Genomic DNA, 20390 nt, shown 5'->3' on the forward strand with positions numbered 1-20390 from the left:
GCTCAAAAAAGGCCTGAGAAGACTCCAAGCTTTTACCTCTGACTGACCTTCAGGCTCTGTGCAAGCTGTGAGTGAAGGCTAAGGCAGAATTGTAAGCAGCCTGGCTAAGCATTGAAGGAGTGCTCCAACATAGAACCAATCTGCGAAGACTGGGAGAGTATTTTCTTCTTTTCTTTCCTTTTCTTTTTCCATTGAAAGAAACTCTGTCAAAACACCAGGTGACCCCTAAGTTAATGGGACACAGACTTCACATAACAAACAACACAGACTTAACCAAAATAGTTTGGAGAAATCACAAAAGAAGCAAACAGTGACAGCCTACAACAAATAGCAAAAACAAACCCTGAAGAGGGGGGAAATCTGATTTCCAGAGTTGTCACATTTTAATATTAAAAATCTCCACGTTTAAACAACAACAAAAAAATTACAATGCATGCAAATAAACTGGGAAGTATGGCTCATTCACAGGGGGAAGAAAAGAAATTAACAGACACTGTCCATGAGGACACCTAGACATTTAGACTTACTAGACAGAAACATTAAATCAACTCTCTTAAATATGCTCAAAGAGCTAAAGGAAATCATGGAGAAAGAACAAAGGAACCAGGAGAATATGTCTCACCAAATACAGAATATTGGTAGAAATTATAGAAATGAAACAAATAGAAATTCTGGAGATGAAAAGTACAGATAGATCAATTGACATCCAGTTTAAGAAGTGAAAAGAGAAAAGAAAGAAAGAAATGATCCAAACCTAACAAACCTATGAGACACCATGAAGTATACTGACATATACATACCAGGAGTCCCAGAAGGAGAAGAGAGAAAGAAACAAAAAGACTATTTGAAGAAATAATGGCCAAAAATGTCCCAGATTAGATGAAAATCATAAATCTAAATATCCAAGAATCTCAATGAACTCCAAGAAGCATAAACCAAGAGAGATCCACAGGAAAACACATTATAGTCAAATTGTCAAATCCCAAAGACAAAGGGAGAATCTAGAAAGCAGCAAGAGAGAAGTGATTCATCACATACAAGAGATACTGTGTGTAATTAATAGCCCATTTTTCTTTGGAAACTGGAAGCCAGAAGACAGTGGGGTGACATATTTGAAAGACTGAAAGAAAAGAACTGTCCACCAATAATTGCATATCCGACAAAACAAAAACAGAAAGAGCTCATTACTAGTAGACCTGTGCTACAAGAAATGCTAAAGGGAGTCCTCCAGGCTGAAATACAAGGATAATTGAAGCCATATGAAGAGATAAAGAACACAACAGTAAATGTAGCTACATAGATAAATATAAAAACCAGTAATATTGTATGTCTGGTTTATAACTCCTTTATTTTTTCCTACATGATTAAAAGATAAATAAAGCAATAATTATATACTTATGTTAACTGACCCACAATGTATAAACATGTAATTGGTAAAAATAACAACATAAAGGGGGGAGATGGAGTTTTAAAGGATCAGAGTTTTTATGTATTGGGTTGGCCAAAAAGTTAATTTGGGGTTTTCCGTAAGATGTTATAGAAAAACCCGAATGATCTTTTTGGCAAACCCAATACTACTGAAAGTATCTTGGTACTAATTCAAACTTGATTCTTATAAAGTTAAAATGCTAATTGTAACCCCAGGGTAACCCTAGTATTATGGACTGTATTGTGTCTCCCCAAAATTCATATGTTGAAGCCCTAACTCCCAATGTGGATGGTATTTGAAGATGGGGCCTTTGGGAGGTAATTGGATGAGGTCATGAGGGTGAGGTCTTCATGATGAGATTTATACCCTTATAAGAAGAGACCAGAGTGTGCTTGTTCTCTCTCTCTCTCTTTTCCCCACCATGTGAAGACATAAATAGAAGTAGGCCATCTGCAAGCCAGGAAGAGAGCTCTCATCAGGAACTCATTGCCAGTATCTTGACCTTGACCTTGGACTTTTCAGTCTCCATAACTGTGAAAAATAAATGGCTGTTGCTGAAGCCACACAGTCTATGATATTTTGTTATAGCAGCCAAGCTGACTAAAACATCCAGGAAATAACCTTTTTTTTAAGTATACAGAAAAGGAAACAAGATGGGAGTCAGAACAGTAAACTAGAAAAAAAAAATCACTCACAGAACAAGGCAGTAGTGGAGGGATAAAAAGAAAATTGAGGAATAAAAAGAAAATAAGACATAGAGAAAACAAATAGCAAAATTGCAGAAGTAAATCCTTTCGTATCAATAATTACTTGAACTGTAAATTGATTGAACCCTCCAATTGAAAAGAAGAGATTGGAAGAATAGATTTTTAAAAATCATCCAAATATATGTTGTCTAAAAGAGACTCACTTTAAATCCAAGGACATAAATAGATTGAAAGTAAAAGGATGAAAAATAAATTCCATGCAATAAAAAAATGCCAAAAGAGACTTGGGGTGGATATACTAATATCAGACAACATGGACTTGAAGTCAATAATCGTGATGAGACAAAGAAGGACATTACATGTTGACAAAAGGGTCAATATATCAAGATATACCAATTATAAACATATATGCCTCTAACAAAAGAACCACAAAATATATGAAGCAAAAAACTGACATAATTGAAAGGAGAAATAGACAGTTTTACAGTAACAGTTAGAAACTTCAATACCCCACTCTAAAGAATAGATAAAACAACAAGACAGAAGATCAGTTTAAAAATAGAGGACTTGGGCTTCCCTGGTGGCGCAGAGGTTGAGAGTCCGCCTGCCGATGCAGGGGACACGGGTTCGTGCCCCGGTCCAGGAGGATCCCACATGCCGCAGAGCGGCTGGGCCCGTGAGCCATGGCCGCTGAGCCTGCGCGTCCAGAGCCTGTGCTCTGCAACGGGAGAGGCCACAACAGTGAGAGGCCCGCGTACCGCAAAAAAAAAAAAAAAAAGAGGACTTGAATGATGCTATGAACCAACTATATCTAAAAGACATCTAGAGAAGACCCTACCCAAAAAAGCAGATTGCATATTTTTCTCAAGCACATGTGGAATATTCTCCATGATAGACAGTATGTCAGGCAACAAAAACAAATCAAGTCTCAATAAATACTAAATAATCGAAGCCATAAAAATCAATCCTATTTCTATGTATTAGCAATGTACAGTTGGAAACAGGATTTCTAAAATGCCATTTACAATGGCTCTAAAAAAATAAATATTTATACCTATACTTAGGTATAAATCTAACAAAACAAATATAGGATGTGTATGGCTGAAAACTTCAAAATGCTGAAGAGCTAAATAAATGGAGAGAAATACTGTGTTCATGGATTCAAAGACTCAAAGAAGTAAAGATAAGAAATTGATCTACAGATTTAACTCAATTCAAAAAATTCTAGCAGGACTTTTGAAGACACAGACAAGCTGATTCTAACATTTCTATAGAAAGTTAATAAATAAGAATAGCTAATACACTCTTGGAAAAGAAGAATAAAGTTGGAGAAATTATACCATTTGATTTTAAGTCCTTTTATGAAGTTAGAATAATTTAAACAATGTGATATCAGTAAAGGAAGAGATACATAAATCAATGAAACCAAGTAGAAAGTCCAAAAGTAGATATACCCAAATATGACCTTTGATTTTTAACAGTAGTGCAAAAGAAATTCAGTGAAGAAAGCATAATTTTTTTCAACTAATGGAACTGGAACAATAGGATACCCTTACGTAAAACAAAACAAAACACCTCTACCTAAATATGCTAGATTATACAAAAATTTACTCAGAATGGATTATTGATCTAAATGGAAAACATGAAACTATATAAAACTTTTAGAAAAAAAATAGAATAAAACTTCTGTGACCTAGGGTTAGACAAAAAAACTTCTTTCACATGAAACTCTAAAACAATACAAAAAAATTGAACGTTATCAAAATTAAAATCTTTTGCATGAAAGACACAGTCAAGAGAATGAAAAGACAAACTACATACTGAGAAAAAAATATTTGTAAACCATGTATTCAGTAGAGAACATGTATAAAGGATTTACCAAGAAATCTCAAAACTCAACACTACGAAGACAACCCCACTAAAAAATGGCCACTGAACCCCCATGTTTGAATAGGCACTTCACCACGAGGAGATATAGATGGCAAGTATGTGAAAAAGTGTTCAACATCATTATTCACAATGCAAATTAAAATTAACAATGAGATACCATGACAAACCTATCGGAATGGCTAAAATTATAAAATACCGACAATGCTAAGTGCTGTCAAAGATGCGGAAAAATAGCAATTCGTGCGCATTGCTCATGGGGATTCAAAATGATATAATCATTCTGAAAAGCAGTTTGGCAGCTTCCTACAAAGTTCAACACACCACGTGACCCAGCAATTCCACTCCTGGGTAGTTAGCCAAGAGAAATGAAAACTAATATTCATGCAAAAACCTGTACACAAATATTTATAGCAGCAGTATTCACAATCATCAAAAACTGGAAACCAAATGTCCTTCAAATAGAGAAACAAACTGTGGCACATATATATAATGTATATATACATTACTAAGCAATTAAAAACAAATAAGCCATTGATACAAACAACAACCTAGATGAATCTCAAAGGTGTTATGCTGAATGAAAGAAGCCAATCTCAAAAGGTCACATACTATATGATTCAATTCACATGATATTCTCAAAAGATAAAACTATAGCAACGGAAAACAGATAATGATTTTTATGAGTTGCCGGTGGGGGAGCTTTTGATTACAAACAAATAGCATGAAGGAGTTCTTTGGGTTATAGAATTTTTCAATATCCCAATTGTGATGGCAGTTACACAAATCTGTACATGTGCTAAAATTCACAGAGCTAAACACCAAAAAAGTCAAAAATAAGAAAAATAAAGAAACATATATAGCCAACATCCTAGCACACAAAGGTGCACAATAAGTGTTTGTTGGGTTGAATTACAAACAATGTTGAAAATCACTACTGCCCATATTTCACCCTGCCCCAACATAGTTCAAATTATTGTGTCCACTGGCTGATTATGTGTGTGTAAGCAAGAATGAGGTGGTCCTGGAGAGAAGACAGTCAGTTAGAGACAAACTTCAGGATACTTTCACCATCATGGACACAGTTATCTTTAAGGTCACCAGGTCCAAAACTCTCACACACAACACAATCCTTTGGAGGAAGACTATAATAAACATGTGTTTCACTAAGTGCTACTCCTTTCCTTTCTCTTAACATCTCCAGAATCTCCCCAGGTGGTTAATCCCAACTCCAAATTTAGAAATGGCTTCTAATTACATTAAAGCAATCAGTCTTTTATTTTCTTTGACCCCTGTTATTGACTTAGTGGTTGGCTCCAGGAACTAAGAAAGGCAATTGAGGCCAACTGGACCGTACTTCTGGATTACTGTGTGAGCTATGATGTAAAATCCCTTTTTTTGTTGGGTTTGAGCCTGGAACCATGTCACTCTACGGACTGGTTACCATCTTTCAGTGATAAAGAGAAAATCCACTGAGAGAGCAAGGAGGCAGAGAAATGAACTGAGAGTGAAAAACCGGTTCCCGGCCATATCATTTTCCCCTCCAGTCCAGTTTGCCACTTAACTAGATGAAAAATACCAGACCCCTTCCCAGTCCTGCTAGCCCAAATCTCTAGGGAAGTCCTGGAAAACTTAGTCACACCTGGAGCTAGCCCTAAGGTTGGAGTTTTCAGGAATATAGACCAATAAATTTCTTTTATTATTTCAGAGAATTTGTGATAGGTCTGTTACTTACCAACCAAAGCATCCTAGCTGACAGAAGCCAGCTAGATTGGTTTCCTTTTATTTTTAAAATAATTTCTTTGCAGGGAAGTAAGCATAAGATCAAAATGGGTTATTATTTACATGCCTCTGATAAGTTCAAAGGACAACCTCAATTAGGACTTCCAGAACAACCTGAAAAAAAAAAAACAGGTTGAGAAATCTCTCTTCCCTCCCACTGCTCCTCCCTCTGGCTCTCCTTTCTTTGATTAAATAGGCATTAGGACACCTTTTCTAAAAGGCTTTTCTGTGGTGTTCAGAATCATTTCTAGAAATTGAAACCTCAGACTTTCCAAGATGTACCTCAGTGCTGCATATCACCGCATACCTCTAAGTGATGGAAATAGCATTCCTATCATCGGACTTGGTACCTACTCAGAACCTAGATTGGTAAGCTTATCTCTCTCTGTTTTTTTTTTTAATTAACACTTTCCTAAAGGATAATCTGTAGTTCATTTTGAATGGATTTCATTAATTTAATTTTTGTAATAATGAATGCAACCTTGAAGGACTGCTGTTTGGCTGAGTAAGTACTGAGCCAATGGTTAAACTAAATCAGTTTATGGTTTTAAAGTATCTTGACTTAAAGAATGGGACCTTTCTGCTTCCTTTACTAAAATTCAGCCTGAATGCTGGTTATAAGGTTGAACTGAAGTACGTAAAATTTCTGAGTTTATGGTTTATGATTTTTTAAAGTTCATATTTGAGAATTTTTAGTTCAGTCCAACAAAACATTTAGTGAAAACCTACCATGTATGAAGCACTAGGCTATAGAAGCTTCAAATATGAAGAGAATAGTGTCTCTGCTGTCTAGGGATTAAAAATCTAATAGAGGAGACAGACTCTAATAACTAGTTAATCATAGAACAATGAAGAGTAAATGCTGTCTGAGGATTGTAAACAGTATCTCTCTGAAAACACAGGAAAGGGAATAGTTAGATTTGACCATGAGGACTGAAGTGGGTTTCCATTAAAACACAGAAAAGCTTCTACTTGTAAGAAAAATATCTTTCTGCTTTCCACATTGCAATTCCACATTTAATGCTGATTACCAGAATAAACAGTGGTTATATCTAGAAATGCTACTGAAATTTGAATGATCATGTGTGAATGAACTCTGTTAAACTAAGTATAAGTTAGCTAGGCAGAGAAGCAGAGCTGAGGCAGGACATTGTAGGCAGAAAGAGAAGCACAGAGGCGCAAGGATATGAATCTGATTATGTCATGCCTCTGCCTAATTTTTCAATGGCTCCCTATCAATTATAGAGTAGAGACCATACTTCTTACTTGCACATTGGGCCTTATGGTTTAGTCAAGACCTGTCAGTCCAGCAGCATCTACCACCACTCTTCCACCTCCCCCTCATGTAAAACATAGCTTGAACAACTCTCCCATGTCCATGACCTTGAACATGCTGCCCTCCACCTGGAACACGCTTTCTCCTGAGCTGACTAATTTTTACTAAACCCGCAAGACTCAGCTGGAGGATACCTCTCCTTAGAAACCCATCTCCCAACCACCACAACTTGCCCCTCCTGCGTGTTCACATAGCCTCTCATACTCAACTCTGTTGTAGCACTTATCACACTATGTTGTAACCATTGTTTCTGTGCAATCTTCCCTATAAGATATAAAATCCATCAGGAAAGAGACCATGTCTTGTTCAGCTCTATATTCCCAGTATAGTATGCGTGCTGGGTGTTCAGGTAATCCTTGTCAAGTGAATGAAAGGAGATATATATATATATATATATATATATATATATATATATATATATATGTATGTATGTGTGTGTATATATATATATTTATATATATATATATATGTGCATCAGAGGATATGGAGATGTAAATGCATACAATAATAATAGCTAAAATTTTTTTAACACTTAACCGTGTGCCAGGAACTCTTTGTAGTACTTTATAGTACATGCATTTTCTAATTTAATCCTCACAACATTATGAAAGAGATACCATTTTACCCCATTTTACAGATGAGAAAACTGAAGCATGGCAAGATAAAGTAAAATGTCCCAAACTTATAATGCTGAGGAAGAGAACTGGAATTTGAACCAATGTAGTTTTGGCCCAGATCCTATCCTCTGAGTCCCTATACTATATTACCTGTTATAAATGTATGTTATGTCAATGCAGCTGCATATTTCTATGACTTTCTATATGTATTTCTATATATGAAAGTATCTAGGAATATATATCCAGAAAGTACCTAGGATGGATAGACAGATAGATAGATAGATAGATAGAATGATACATCTAGGATATGAATCTAGTTATGTCATGCCTCTACTCATTTCAATGACTATCAGTTATATGGCTCCTTGCTTGCACATCTATCATTCTATCTATCTCTCTATCTTTCTATCTATCTCCTGAAACTCAGTGGGGCTCAAAGTGCCGCATCTACCAATAAATGTTATTAAGTGCCTGCTATGTGTCTAATAATATTAAATGCTACAGGATGGAGACATTCAAAAGCGTTCATGTGTCATTTCCCAAAAAGAGTTGTAACTCACTTCAGAAGATAAGACATACTGCAGTTAGAGAACATGGCATTCGAGGAATATTATTAGAAATGAAGATTGTGCATGCACAAACCACATTTGTGATCAGAAATACAGAACTAAAGGTATGTCTCACAAAATTGGAAACCCTAATGTGAAGAACAATGCCCACCATGGAAGATTTGGGGGAGGGGGATACGCGGAGCTAGGTTGAGGGGGAGACGGGGAGTGGGGAGGGTGGAGTATCTCCGAGCTGGAACACTCAGCAGTTTCTGTTCAAAGCCATACAACTGACAACTCCCTCACCATCTACCCAGGGCTGATGAGACAGACACTAGGAGTACCCATGCCCAAGTCGGTCACCAGGAAATAAAAGTACCGAATTAGATTTAACGTCAGAATCTTAGTCCTAGAGATGAAATCTGATGCCAAAATTCAGTCTTCTCCCCTCAGTGTGCCTGAGGTGCTTTTCAAAACCTTTCATTCCACAAGAGATGGAAGGAGAATGACAGGCTGAGGTAACTCATTAACTGAAATGCTTCACATTTCATGTATATAATCAAGTCAGTCAATATTTGTCTTAGGATCCTATTCCATTTTGATACAGAAGTTAGCAGGCGCCAGGGGAAGATTTAGGCTTGTCTTCAGGGGGAGTCAGGGTAGGAGCAGAGATGAAAGGCTGAGATAAGGAAGACTAACAATACCCTCTCCTCCAGCATCTGCCCATTTGAGATTCCACTGTCACACACATGGCAATAGGAACTGTAGAACAGCAGCCCAGAGGAATATTATTGTGCAGCTGTGTGAGGCCAACCAGCCTAGCTTCTCCTGACTTACAAAGATTTTTTTTCTCTTAATATGCCCGACTTTCTTATAAAGGTGTTTCATGCCTCTGGAGTCAGGGAATTTGAGATGGAACCAACATTTAGTAGCACCAAGCACTCTGTGCATTTCCTCACTTGACGATCACTAACTAATGAAAACTGAACTGTACAAATTATCTCTGCACCATGTCTCTAGGACAGATTCCCAGAATGTTTTCATACAGGGAAGAAATAGTCTATAATAGCCTCCCAGCAAGTCTCCCTTCTTCCTGTCTCCCCATATCTCTGTCTGAGAAAGTCCGATAGGCAAGAGTTTTGAATCTTGTTCCTTTTTCTGCTTTGATAGAAATTAATTTGGTTTTTATGTATATCAGCCCATGAGTTAATAACCAATATTTATCAAAAACTTCAAATAAAACTCAAGAATGTTACCAAGTGTGCAAATGACACAAATCTGGGACCAATGGTAAATATTTTGGAAAATGGGCAATAATTCAGTTCAATAAATATTTATTGTGTGCCTCCCATGTATGAGGCATTTTTCTAGGTAACACAGGGATCGAAACAATGGACTAGAAACAAGGGATTTAAAATCCGTGAGTGACTGAAGGCAGAAAAAATAAATACACTTATAAATAAAATATAAAGAAAAGCTGAAGTGCTTGTTCAAAGATGAAAGTAACAGTGAACAAATCTAGTTATGGGGTAGATCAGGAAACACCAAGCTATAGGGAAGGAGTAGCCTAGATTGGGGTTGTAACTGATCCAGTATCCCTTCCTGGGTGGCTCTGGTTAAGATTTCTATAGCTGTAAACAGTTTTCACACTCTGAAGAGTGAGCCAAAGGCTCTGTATATGGGGCAAAGGAGAGGTGAAGTCCAATCTCTTGAGTACCAAGGAGGAGCCTGAAACATCAAGGGGCCACTGTGATGGAATTTTGTAGTAGGGAAGAGAGACTGGTGTCAACTCTGAATACATGGGCAAGGGAGAATTTATAACCAAGGTGCAGGGTTGGGATCTGTTGGTAGAAAATTACTAAGAGGAAACATCGGGAATAAGGGGCCATTCTGGCTAAACTGACCTAACAGGATTCTTGCTGAAGACAGGGTGGAGTGACTAGATATCTCCTGGGGCATGGTGGAGGAGGAGGAACCTGATTTGATATCAAGCGTGATCAGATATGGAGGGTGAAAGGTTGTGGTTGAACTGACTTAGCAGGATTCTTGCTAAGCTTGGACAGAGCAGAGATGAGTATGAAAGTCCATGTTGGAAAAGAGTTCAAAAGAACCTGATTAGACTTTGGTCCATGAAAGAATGTTTGTCAGGGTTAAGGATGTTCCCACAATCTCTACCTAAAGGGACCAGGGACAAGGCAGGAACCATAAATAAGTGGTCCTAGAGAGCCAAGTCTATTTCTCAGTTTTGTTCTACTTTCCCATTTTGATAGTAGATATAAGTACAAGAAATGCTTTCTTCTTCTTTGCTACTAAACAAAAACAAAAACACAAAAAACATGTGCAGGTAACACTTAGGGGACAATTGATGGTACAAGACACAATTAATAGAGTACCAGGGATTCCACTCACCATTCTAAATGAAGATGCTAATTTCTCCACTACAGCTAATTGTCATGCATAAACAAAGTCCAGTGTGGCCTGATCTTCTCACATTTTTCAAAGAATATTGTAAAGTAATTAATAATTTTTAAGTAATGGCAACATTTATATTTTTGTAAAATGCTATATGAGCTAGTATTTTAAGAGTCAAAGAAAATAATTCAGCTGGTGTTTGTTTTTACTTTTAGTAGAGTGTGTATCCTGAGTTCTTTGCAGTACCTGTGACCCCTTCACACTCAAATTCCTGCCGCAGAAGCCTTGGCTCTTAGAAAGCAAATACCAAGAGCTGACTTCTGCATTTTATATCATTCCTCTCTAGAGGCAATGAATGCTGCACATCAAGCTGCAAAAAATGGTTTGCCGGGGTGGGGCGGGGTAGATGGTAACAAAAAAATACCAGGGAGAAAAATGTAGGTTCATATTTCAAAGCTATTAAACTGCCAATGTTAAAACAAATTAAAATGAGAAGAGGCTAAATACATAGAGATCAAGCAAGATGGCTTCTCTAATAAATCAGGCAAAAAATAATAAGGACTTAAACTTGGTTGGTGGCTGTGAGGAAGATAATCTGGCTGGGGCCTAAAAAAGAAGTAACTTGGCTGAAGGATACAAACCATGGGGTAGACTCTACAAAGCTTGGCAACCAATTGGATCCAAACAAAGGAGAACAAATAGTAGGTCCAAGGCCAAAAATGGATGTTTCATGCCCAGGTTACTACATTCTTTGTATCTAAAGTTTTGAGTCACTTACCTTTTATTTTTGATCTACTTCCTTATTTTTTTAACATTTAAAATTTTGAAATATATAGAAGGGTGAATACTTTTAAAGCTAATATCTGAGTAACCACCACACAGATCCAAAATTAGAATATACCAACCCCCAGAAACCCTCTGTGTGCCCTTCCCAATTCAAAACCATCTCTCCCTCAAGAGGTAATTTATCTTCTAACTTTCATGGCAATTATTTTCTTTTTTTTTTTTTTTTTTTTTTTTTTTTTTTGGTACGCGGGCCTCTCACTGCTGTGGCCCCTCCCGTTGCGGAGCACAGGCTCCGGACGCGCAGGCTCAGCAGCCATGGCTCACGGGCCCAGCTGCTCCGCAGCATGTGGGATCCTCCCAGACCGGGGCACGAACCCGTGTCCCCTGCATCAGCAGGCGGACTCTCAACCACTGCGCCACCAGGGAAGCCCCATGGCAATTATTTTCTTGCTTTTTTCTAAAGGTCATATAACTTTTTTCAGATAGTTGCCTATCTCCTCTTCATTTAGTTGTTCTTGTGGGTTTTTATCTTGTTCCTTCATTTGCAACATATTTCTCTGTCATCTCATTTTGTCTGACTTTCTGTGTTCATGGTCTTCTTTCCACAGTCTGCAGGATCATAGTTCCTCTTGCTTCTGGTGTCTGCCCCATGGTGGGTGAGGTTGGTCCAGGGGCTTGTGCAGGCTTCCTGTTGGGAGAGACTGGTGCCTGCCCTCTGGTGGATGGAGCTGGGTCATGTCCCTCTGATAGGCAGAGTCATGTCCATGTCAAGGGGTGTGTGTTTTGAGGTGGCTGTGAGCTCAGTACAACTTTAGGCAGCCTATCGTCTGATGGGTGGGGCTGTGTGCCTATCTTGTTGGTTGTTTGGTATGAGGCTTTCCAGCACTAGAGGGTGCAGGTTATTGGGTGGGGTCGGGTCTTAGTGCTGAAATGTGGACCTCTGGGAGAGCTCACTCCAATCAGTATTCCCTGGGGCTTCCGCTACCAGTGTCCTTGCCCCCACAGTGAGCTATAGTCTACCTTCACCTCCCCAGGAAGCCCGCCAAGACCCCTAAGTAGGTCTGGCCCAGGTCCCTATGGAAGTACTCCTGTGTGCTGGATCCCAGTGCACGTGAGACCTTGTGTGCACCCTTCAAGAGTGGAGTCTCTGTTTCCCCCACCCTGTGGGGCTCCTGCACTCAAGCCCCACTGGCCTTCAAGGCTAAATGCTCTGGGGGTCCTTCCTCCCAATGCCAGACCCTCAGACTGTCACGGAGGGCTTTTTTTTTTTTTTTTCGGTACGCGGGCCTCTCACTGTTGTGGCCTCTCCCATTGCGGAGCACAGGCTCCGGACGCGCAGGCTCAGTGGCCACGGCTCACGGGCTTAGTTGCTTTGCGGCATGTGGGATCTTCCCGGACCGGGGCACGAACCCATGTCCCCTGCATCAGCAGGTGGACTCTCAACCACTGCACCACCAGGGAAGCCCCACAGAGGGCTATTTTCATATGGGAACGTCCCTGTGTGGCCTGCATGGGTTTAATATTTTTTGGTGCGAGGGCTCTTTTTAGTATAGATGTCTGCCACCTCTTTCCTCAGTGTATGCTAGCTGTTATCCCTTTGATAAGAGGTGTGACTGATGTTGTGGTGACCAGAACCTGCACTGGATATTGAGCAGGGCCTCCCCTTTGCTCTCTGGTTGTCACTGCGCTGTCAGGGGTGGGGCCTGCTCCCTAGTTGTCGGAGTAGAGTCCCCCAGGTCTGTTTCTGAGCTGTGTTTCTGATCTGCGGTGTGAGGTAGGCGGGACTGGAGCATTCCTCCTCTGGAGCTGTTCACCTATGGGTGTGCTCTGTTGTGTCACCTTCACCTGTTGTACAGGCTCTTAGATTACACTGTTGTTGGTACTGCTCTTGTCCCCACCTTAACCGTGGGAATGCCTGCACTTGGCCCCAGTGTCCCTCAGACGTTGTTTTCACCAGGCCACCAGCGCAGATCCACTGAAGTCAGGTCCCAGGATTGCAGTAAGCATGGATCTGGACCCGCTGTGTGCACTATGGGGGCAGCTCAGACTCTGGCCTGGCCCGACCCCCCTGTGTAAGTGCCCACAAAGTCTACAGCTGCTAAAGCTAGGCCCATCTTGGCTGCCGGAGCACTTGCTGTCCATTTAGATGTTCTGCAGGCACTTAGCTTACAAAGCTGGTCGCAGGGTCGTCAATTCACAGTTTGTGCAGCTGCGAGGAGAGACTTCAGCTTTTCTTCCTTAGTTGCACAGCCCCTGGGGCTCAGCTGTGGTTTCAGCACCACCTCTGCATGTGGGCCACCCACAGGGGTCTGCTCCCGAGGCTGCCCTGGAGCACACAAGTCCGCCCCGGCGAAGAGGGGGATGTGGATGCAGCAGTGGCAGGGGTCACAAGAGCTCCTGCCCCGGCAGGAGCCCTTCCCCATGCCCAGGGAGGCAGGGGCCTCATGTGAGGAGAGAGGCTGCAATGGCAGTCCTGCCCCTTGCAAGTCACTTAACAATGGTACTTCGCTTCTATGGCGGTCTGGGTTTCCTCTACAAGCATTCCTAGTTGCGGATTTCCTCACTTCCATCCCCTCAGGCTGTCTCCGCACAGTCAACAGAAGTCTTCTCCCCGGGTCTTCTCTCCAAACCCCACATTTTAGCACCCAGCCCCCATACACACTGGCGACACACCTCTCAGGCTGGGGCACACAGGGCTGTGGCGAGGACCATCTGTGTAGGTCTCACTCTGTCCTGCCTGCCACAGACAGGTCTCTGGGCTCTCCTCTCGTAGTCCCCAAAGTTCCCCTTCTGTCCCAACTGATCTCCTCGCTGGTGAGGGGGCTTCCGCGGGTGTGGGAACCTCTCCTCACCTTCAGCTCCCCCAAGGGGTGCAGGTCCCATCCCACTTCCTCTCCTCTTCCTTTTCCCTTCTTTCTTTCATCCTACCCAGTTACGCAGGGGTCTTTCTTGTCCTTTTAGGCGTCCGAATTTGTCGTTTTCGCTATAAAATGATGTATGTGCCAAGTGTCCTGATTAAGAATGATTAAAGAAAAGATAATTTCTCTTCTCCCCCAACCCAACCCCCCTATCATTTTAGACCCCTAAGGGGACCTGTGCAAGATCAGTGAAAATTGCCATTGACACGGGGTACCGGCACATTGATGGCGCCTACCTCTACCAGAATGAGCACGAAGTGGGGGAGGCCATCAGGGAGAAGATAGCAGAAGGAAAGGTGCAGAGGCAGGATATCTTCTACTGCGGAAAGGTGAGGTCTTCCCTTCATCCTACATGACTTATGTTCATGGTGGGTCTGACGTCTTTTCTCTGCTGAAGGATGTGGAACTCACCAAACCCTGCAGGCTTGCAGGATCTTAGTTCCCCGTGTCCCCTGCAGTGGAAGTGCAGAGTCCTAACCGCTGGACTGCCAGGGAAGTCCTGAGGAGTGAGTTCTTAACTGCCAAACTCCTCAATCTTGCCAAGAATTTAGGGACTAATTAGCCCCATGAAGTTTAGGGAAAAGTTCTTTTTTCATACTTGGGCATTGATTTAAGACAATATGGAAGAGCCAAATCTACAAAGAAAGTCGATTTGAGGAGTGAAGGGAAGTAAGGAGGTGGTTCATATTATAATAAGCATTTGTCAAAACTTCTTTTAAAAGGAGGTAGCTGGGCTTCCCTGGTGGCGCAGTGGTTGGGAGTCCGCTTGCCGACGCAGGGGACACGGGTTCGCGCCCCAGTCCGGGAAGATCCCACATGACGCGGAGTGGCTGGGCCCGTGAGCCATGGCCGCTGAGCCTGCACATCCGGAGCCTGTGCTCCGCAACGGGAGAGGCCACAACAGTGAGAGGCCCGCGTACCGCAAAAAAAAAAAAAAAAAAAAAAAAAGGAGGTAGCTTTTTCTTCTGTATGTGCCTATTTGTCCATAGATCATGAATTTTTTTTGAGATATAGTTCATGTACCATAAAGTTCACCATTTTTAGTATGTTCACAAAGTTGTACAACCATGACCACTACCTTTTCCAGAATATTTTTCTCACTCCAAAAAGAAACCTCTTACCCACTAGTAATCACTGCCCATTTATCCCTCTCCCCCAGTCACTGGTAAACACTGATCTACTTTCTGTCTCTTTAGTTTTCCTATTCTGGACATTTCATACAAAAGGAATCATACAATATGTGTTCTTTTCTGTCTAGCTTCTTTCACTTAGTATAATGTTTTCTACTTTCAACCATGTTGTAGCACATATCAGAATTTCATTTCTTTTTATGGCCAAATAATATTCCATTGTATGGATATACCACATTTTGTTTAGATCACTATCTTTTGAGAAATTGAAATCTCCAGTGTTAGAAATCACTATCCATTGAAGAGCAATCAGAAAGATAAAGCATCATGATAAAATGAAAGCCAGTGGAAATATAGGATACATATTTACAGGCAGCCTTGCAGGAATAACAGGAATAAAACTGTATAACTTTAGAGAACTTGTAATACAATTCTCCTAAGTTTTCTAAAGAGAACAAAATGGTGCTTCTGACTTCACTCACTCCCCAGAACCCCGTCCTCCCGACTCCTTTCCAGCCTCTCCAGGAGTTTGCAGTTCCCCAAGTCACCAGCCACTTATGGGCTATGATTTCAAGGGGCCATGTAGAGCCACTGTCCCAAAATATCAGCCTGAAGCTTTTCACTTTATTATAGCTTTACAACCTGATTCCTAAAGATTTTGTTATTACAGAGTCTCTCATTACAACTTACCAAGTGTTTCCGGGGAAAAATAAACTTGAACTCATATCCTGAGGACCTGAGCCAAAGAAGCCTGCCCAAAGCTGGAAATATTTTTGAATTTATTTAAAAAAAAAAAAACTTTCATTCTTATCTCCTTGGTAAACCGTTAAAGCTGTTGGAATACCTATCATGATGAAAAAATTGAACTGAATTAAATCACCCATTTCATTTCATTTCAAGGTTGATATGAGTTAACATTTACAAAGCACTTAAAGAGTACCTAGAACTAGTACTGCATGTGTTTGTTGAATAAAAATAGATTAAAACATAAAACAGAATTTTCAGTTAGATGAGATTTCAACAATACACCAAAAGGACCCACAGTAACAACAAAAACACATTTTTCTCTACTCTCACACTGTCTTCTCTTCTCTATGCTCTGAAGGCAAGAAAAAAAATTATTGTCCAACATAGGAAAAAAATCAAATTTTGCTAATTTTGCTTGCTCTTACTTGTGGCAAAAAATGCACATAAATTCAAAACTTTTTTTTCCAAAAAATATGTAAGCAAATTTGATGCTCCAAGAAGATGTATTCATTTATCCTGAAGCTCTGGGTACCCTTCAGTATCCCATGTTTTACAGACCTCAAGGGTACACATGCTCCAGTTTGACAACCCAAGGCTTAATCGTTCATTACCTAACACTTTAGAGAATGAGTAATTTCTTTTTCTTTTTTTTCTTATTTATGTTAAGCTGTCTACATTCCTTTTATTTACTTTTTCAGCTTTATTGAGATATAATTGACATATGGCCTTGTATAAAGTGTACAACGCATTGATTTGATACAATTATATATTGCAAAACGGTTACCACCATAGTGTTAGCTAACACCTCCATCACATTACATAATTACCATTTATTTTCTGTGATGAGAACATTTAAGATTTATTCTCGTAGCAACTTTCAAGTATATAATACAATATTATTAACTATAATCACCATGCTGTTCATTAGATCCCCAGAACTTATTCATCTTATAACAGGGAGTTTGTACCCTTTGACCAACATCTCCCCATATGTATTCATGAATAGCTGTTTTGTTTTGTTTTGTTTTTTCATGAATAGCTATTTAATTGTTTTTTATATATATTTATTTATTTTATTTTTGGCTGCGTTGGGTCTTCGTTGCTACACGCGGGCTTTTCTCTGGTTGCAGTGAGCAGGGGCTACTCTTCGTTGTGATATGCAGGCTTCTCATTGTGGTGGCTTCTTAGGAGCACAGGCTCTAGGCATGCGGGCTTCAGTAGTTGTTGAACATGGACACAGTAGTTGTGGCTCGCGGGCTCTTGAGCGCAGGCTCAGTAGTTGTGGCGTATGGGCTTAGTTGTTCCACGGCATGTGGTATCTTCCTGGATGAGGGCAAGAACCCGTGTCTCCTGCATTGGCAGGCCGATTCTTAACCACTGCACCACCAGGGATGCCCCATGAATAGCTATTTAATTGTTGATCTTTGTTGGAGGACTGGAGGCTGGGGTCTCCCATGCCGCCATTTTGGTGACATTATTGGTTCAGATCTTAGTAGGGATTGGCAGAATTTTCCTGGGGAAATGAGGAAGTGAACCAAATGAGAACAAAGGAGCAGTGAAAAGGGATTTAAACTTTTGCAATAATTTAAAATTTTACCAGCTTCTGCACCACCCATCACAATGTGGAGGATCTGGTGAAGACACATACACAACCATATTTCTTACTCAGATGAAGCACACCTTTTATCAATGAAATGAAAATGAAGTGCCAAGCCAGGTCAGAACCACTAGTCAGATACATGTTCCCTAATTACACAATGAGGAAAAGTGAAAGTGCTAAGAGTCGATTAGGCAATTAGCACAGAGCAGAGGAAGACTTTATTGCTGAATTAGGTACTCTGTGGTTCAGGTGGATCTTTAAATCTCTGGTACTATATTTGGATAAAGTTATACTCTGGATGTCAAGTTATATCAGCTCAACCTATACTCAGATGACACTGCAACATGAACATATTTTTGTGAAATGAAATGGGTGAATACAATGTGTATGAGTGTTCGTAAAGAATAAAGGGCTGGGGAATTCCCTGGCAGTCTAGTGGTTAGGACTCTGCTCTTCCACTGCAGGGGGCATGGGTGTTGGGGAACTAAGATTCTGCATGCTGTGTGGTGCGGCCACAAAAAAAGAAACAGTAAAAAAAAATTTTTAAGGGCTGCATTATTGTTAAAAATAATAATAATAATGAGGATATTAGTTAACTATCTCCCTTTTTTTCTTTCAGCTGTGGGCTACACATCATGACCCAGAGATGGTCCGCCCATCTCTGGAGAGGACACTCAAGGGCCTCCAGCTAGATTATGTGGATCTTTACATCATTGAAATACCTATGGCTTTTAAGGTAAGTTCATATGCCTAAAGGTAAGGCCTCTGCTCTTTGGCAACCATGGGCCAACATCTATGTACGGGAAGCTCATTCATTACTTAGCACCATAGAATATTATGATGTTTTGTTGCCGTAAATCAGATAGTACTGACCTAACCCAACAAATGCCAAGAAAGATTATGTGTAGCCAACTCAGGCCTGGATCCCAAGTTTCTAGATTCATAATCCAATGCACTGTCTGTTATATCATGTCTTTGCAGCTATAAACGCTCTCCATCAAACCAACAAGTAGTCTCCTAACTGTAGTCCACATTGCAGTTGTCCAGCATCCAGACACACCCTTCTTCCCATTCACACAGTCATGAAAACATCCCTGCACAACATAATGTAAAATAATAAATACAACTGAAAACCTACTCACACTGCACCCTCTCCAAAGGAAAATAACCCAAAGAGTAGTCAGATTTTTGAAGCCAGCTCCAAGATCAGGACTTCTAGGTGATATCTATTTCTCTAATTCAAATGCACTCCTTCCTTGAACTTTCTCAATATATGGACTCAGTTTAACCACCACCAACACACCCAGTATACACTGCTGAAGAGCAGCAGCTGCTTTAAAGTTTCACTGAGGGAAGGAGAGATTGAAAAACAAAACTGACCACTTGTCCATGAGGTAAACCAGATCCTGCTGGACAGGAAAGACAAGGACTCTCTGCCATTGCAGTGGCCAGAATTTCTTTACACAGCCAACCTGGCTGCCCCATTCTGTTCTCTGGAAGCACCTTCCTTATTAACTCTCCTCTGTGGTCACATCCAAGATGTGACCTTAGCAATTATATATCCCAAAAACCTCATTTCACAGAAGAGAAAAGCAATGAACTACTTAGGATTAAAGTCCATCAGAATTGGAACCACATCCTGGGTCCCCTGATGCCAATCTCATACGTGTTTCCTTATACTACACTACCCTCTGCCTTATCCTCACAAGCCTAATAATCGCAATGTCCTGTGGACTACAGTGATTTTTTTATTTCAGGCTCTTGGGATTTTGACCTTAGCCCTTCTCCTCACTCAACTAACTTCGATTCTTATTCAAATGGCTGAGTTCTAAGCTGAGTCTTACAGATTTGGAAAGAACCTGTATTTAAAAGTGAGAAAATGAAATTTACTTCTCTGTGGCTGACTAATGACTTGTAAAATCTTTTTGGAGAAGGTAAATAAAGAAATTCTATTTCTATTCTTAAATAGGATCAAGGATCAAGGACACAGAGAAGGTAAATTTTTAACAGTGAGAAATTACACAGTATAGTGATGTTACGTCCCAACTGAACCTGTACTCCCTGTAATTGAGAAATCAGTCTTTGAAGCCAAAATATCACTTGCTTTTTGAATCTCATGATTCTTTTTAAAGAAAAACCTTTCTCACTAAAATATTTTACCACTTTGTTATTTTTTAAATGTAAAGTTAATAAGCAGACACAATTTCAGAACAACAAAATACAAAGTACAAAAAATCATGATAAGACATTTTAAAAAGACGAAGTTACTGCTAAACAGGAATGAAGGTCAATAGCATGGATTTTTAGAGGGTTGAGTTATTCTTCTAATAATGCCTTACAGTCAGGAGCAGGAAAGGAGTAAAAAGACAATAAGCTTATCCAAATGAAGGGATCAGTAAAGTAAGCACAGTGGAACATCATAGAAATATCTAACATGGGTACAGACTTGGAGAGGACTTAATTAAAATTTGGGAGAGTAAAAACTATTAAT

General features: G+C 40.2%; 1 protein-coding gene across 2 annotated transcripts in view; it reads left to right on the plus strand.

Annotated features, from left to right (window-relative positions):
- Positions 1 to 6081: 6081 nt before the first annotated feature.
- AKR1D1 (aldo-keto reductase family 1 member D1) overlaps positions 6082 to 20390 on the plus strand; it is a gene marked incomplete at both ends in the record, with an annotated part of 31886 nt that continues 17577 nt past the window's right edge. For both annotated transcript variants that reach the window (XM_079711294.1, XM_079711295.1), the window contains 3 exons: positions 6082 to 6174; positions 14584 to 14751; positions 18519 to 18635. In XM_079711294.1, coding sequence (XP_079567420.1) covers positions 6082 to 6174; positions 14584 to 14751; positions 18519 to 18635 — 378 coding nt within the window. The remainder of the gene's footprint in view (positions 6175 to 14583; positions 14752 to 18518; positions 18636 to 20390) is intronic.

The sequence above is a fragment of the Hyperoodon ampullatus genome (genome assembly GCF_949752795.1).
Source record: "Hyperoodon ampullatus genome assembly, chromosome: 9".
NCBI lineage: Eukaryota > Metazoa > Chordata > Mammalia > Artiodactyla > Ziphiidae > Hyperoodon > Hyperoodon ampullatus.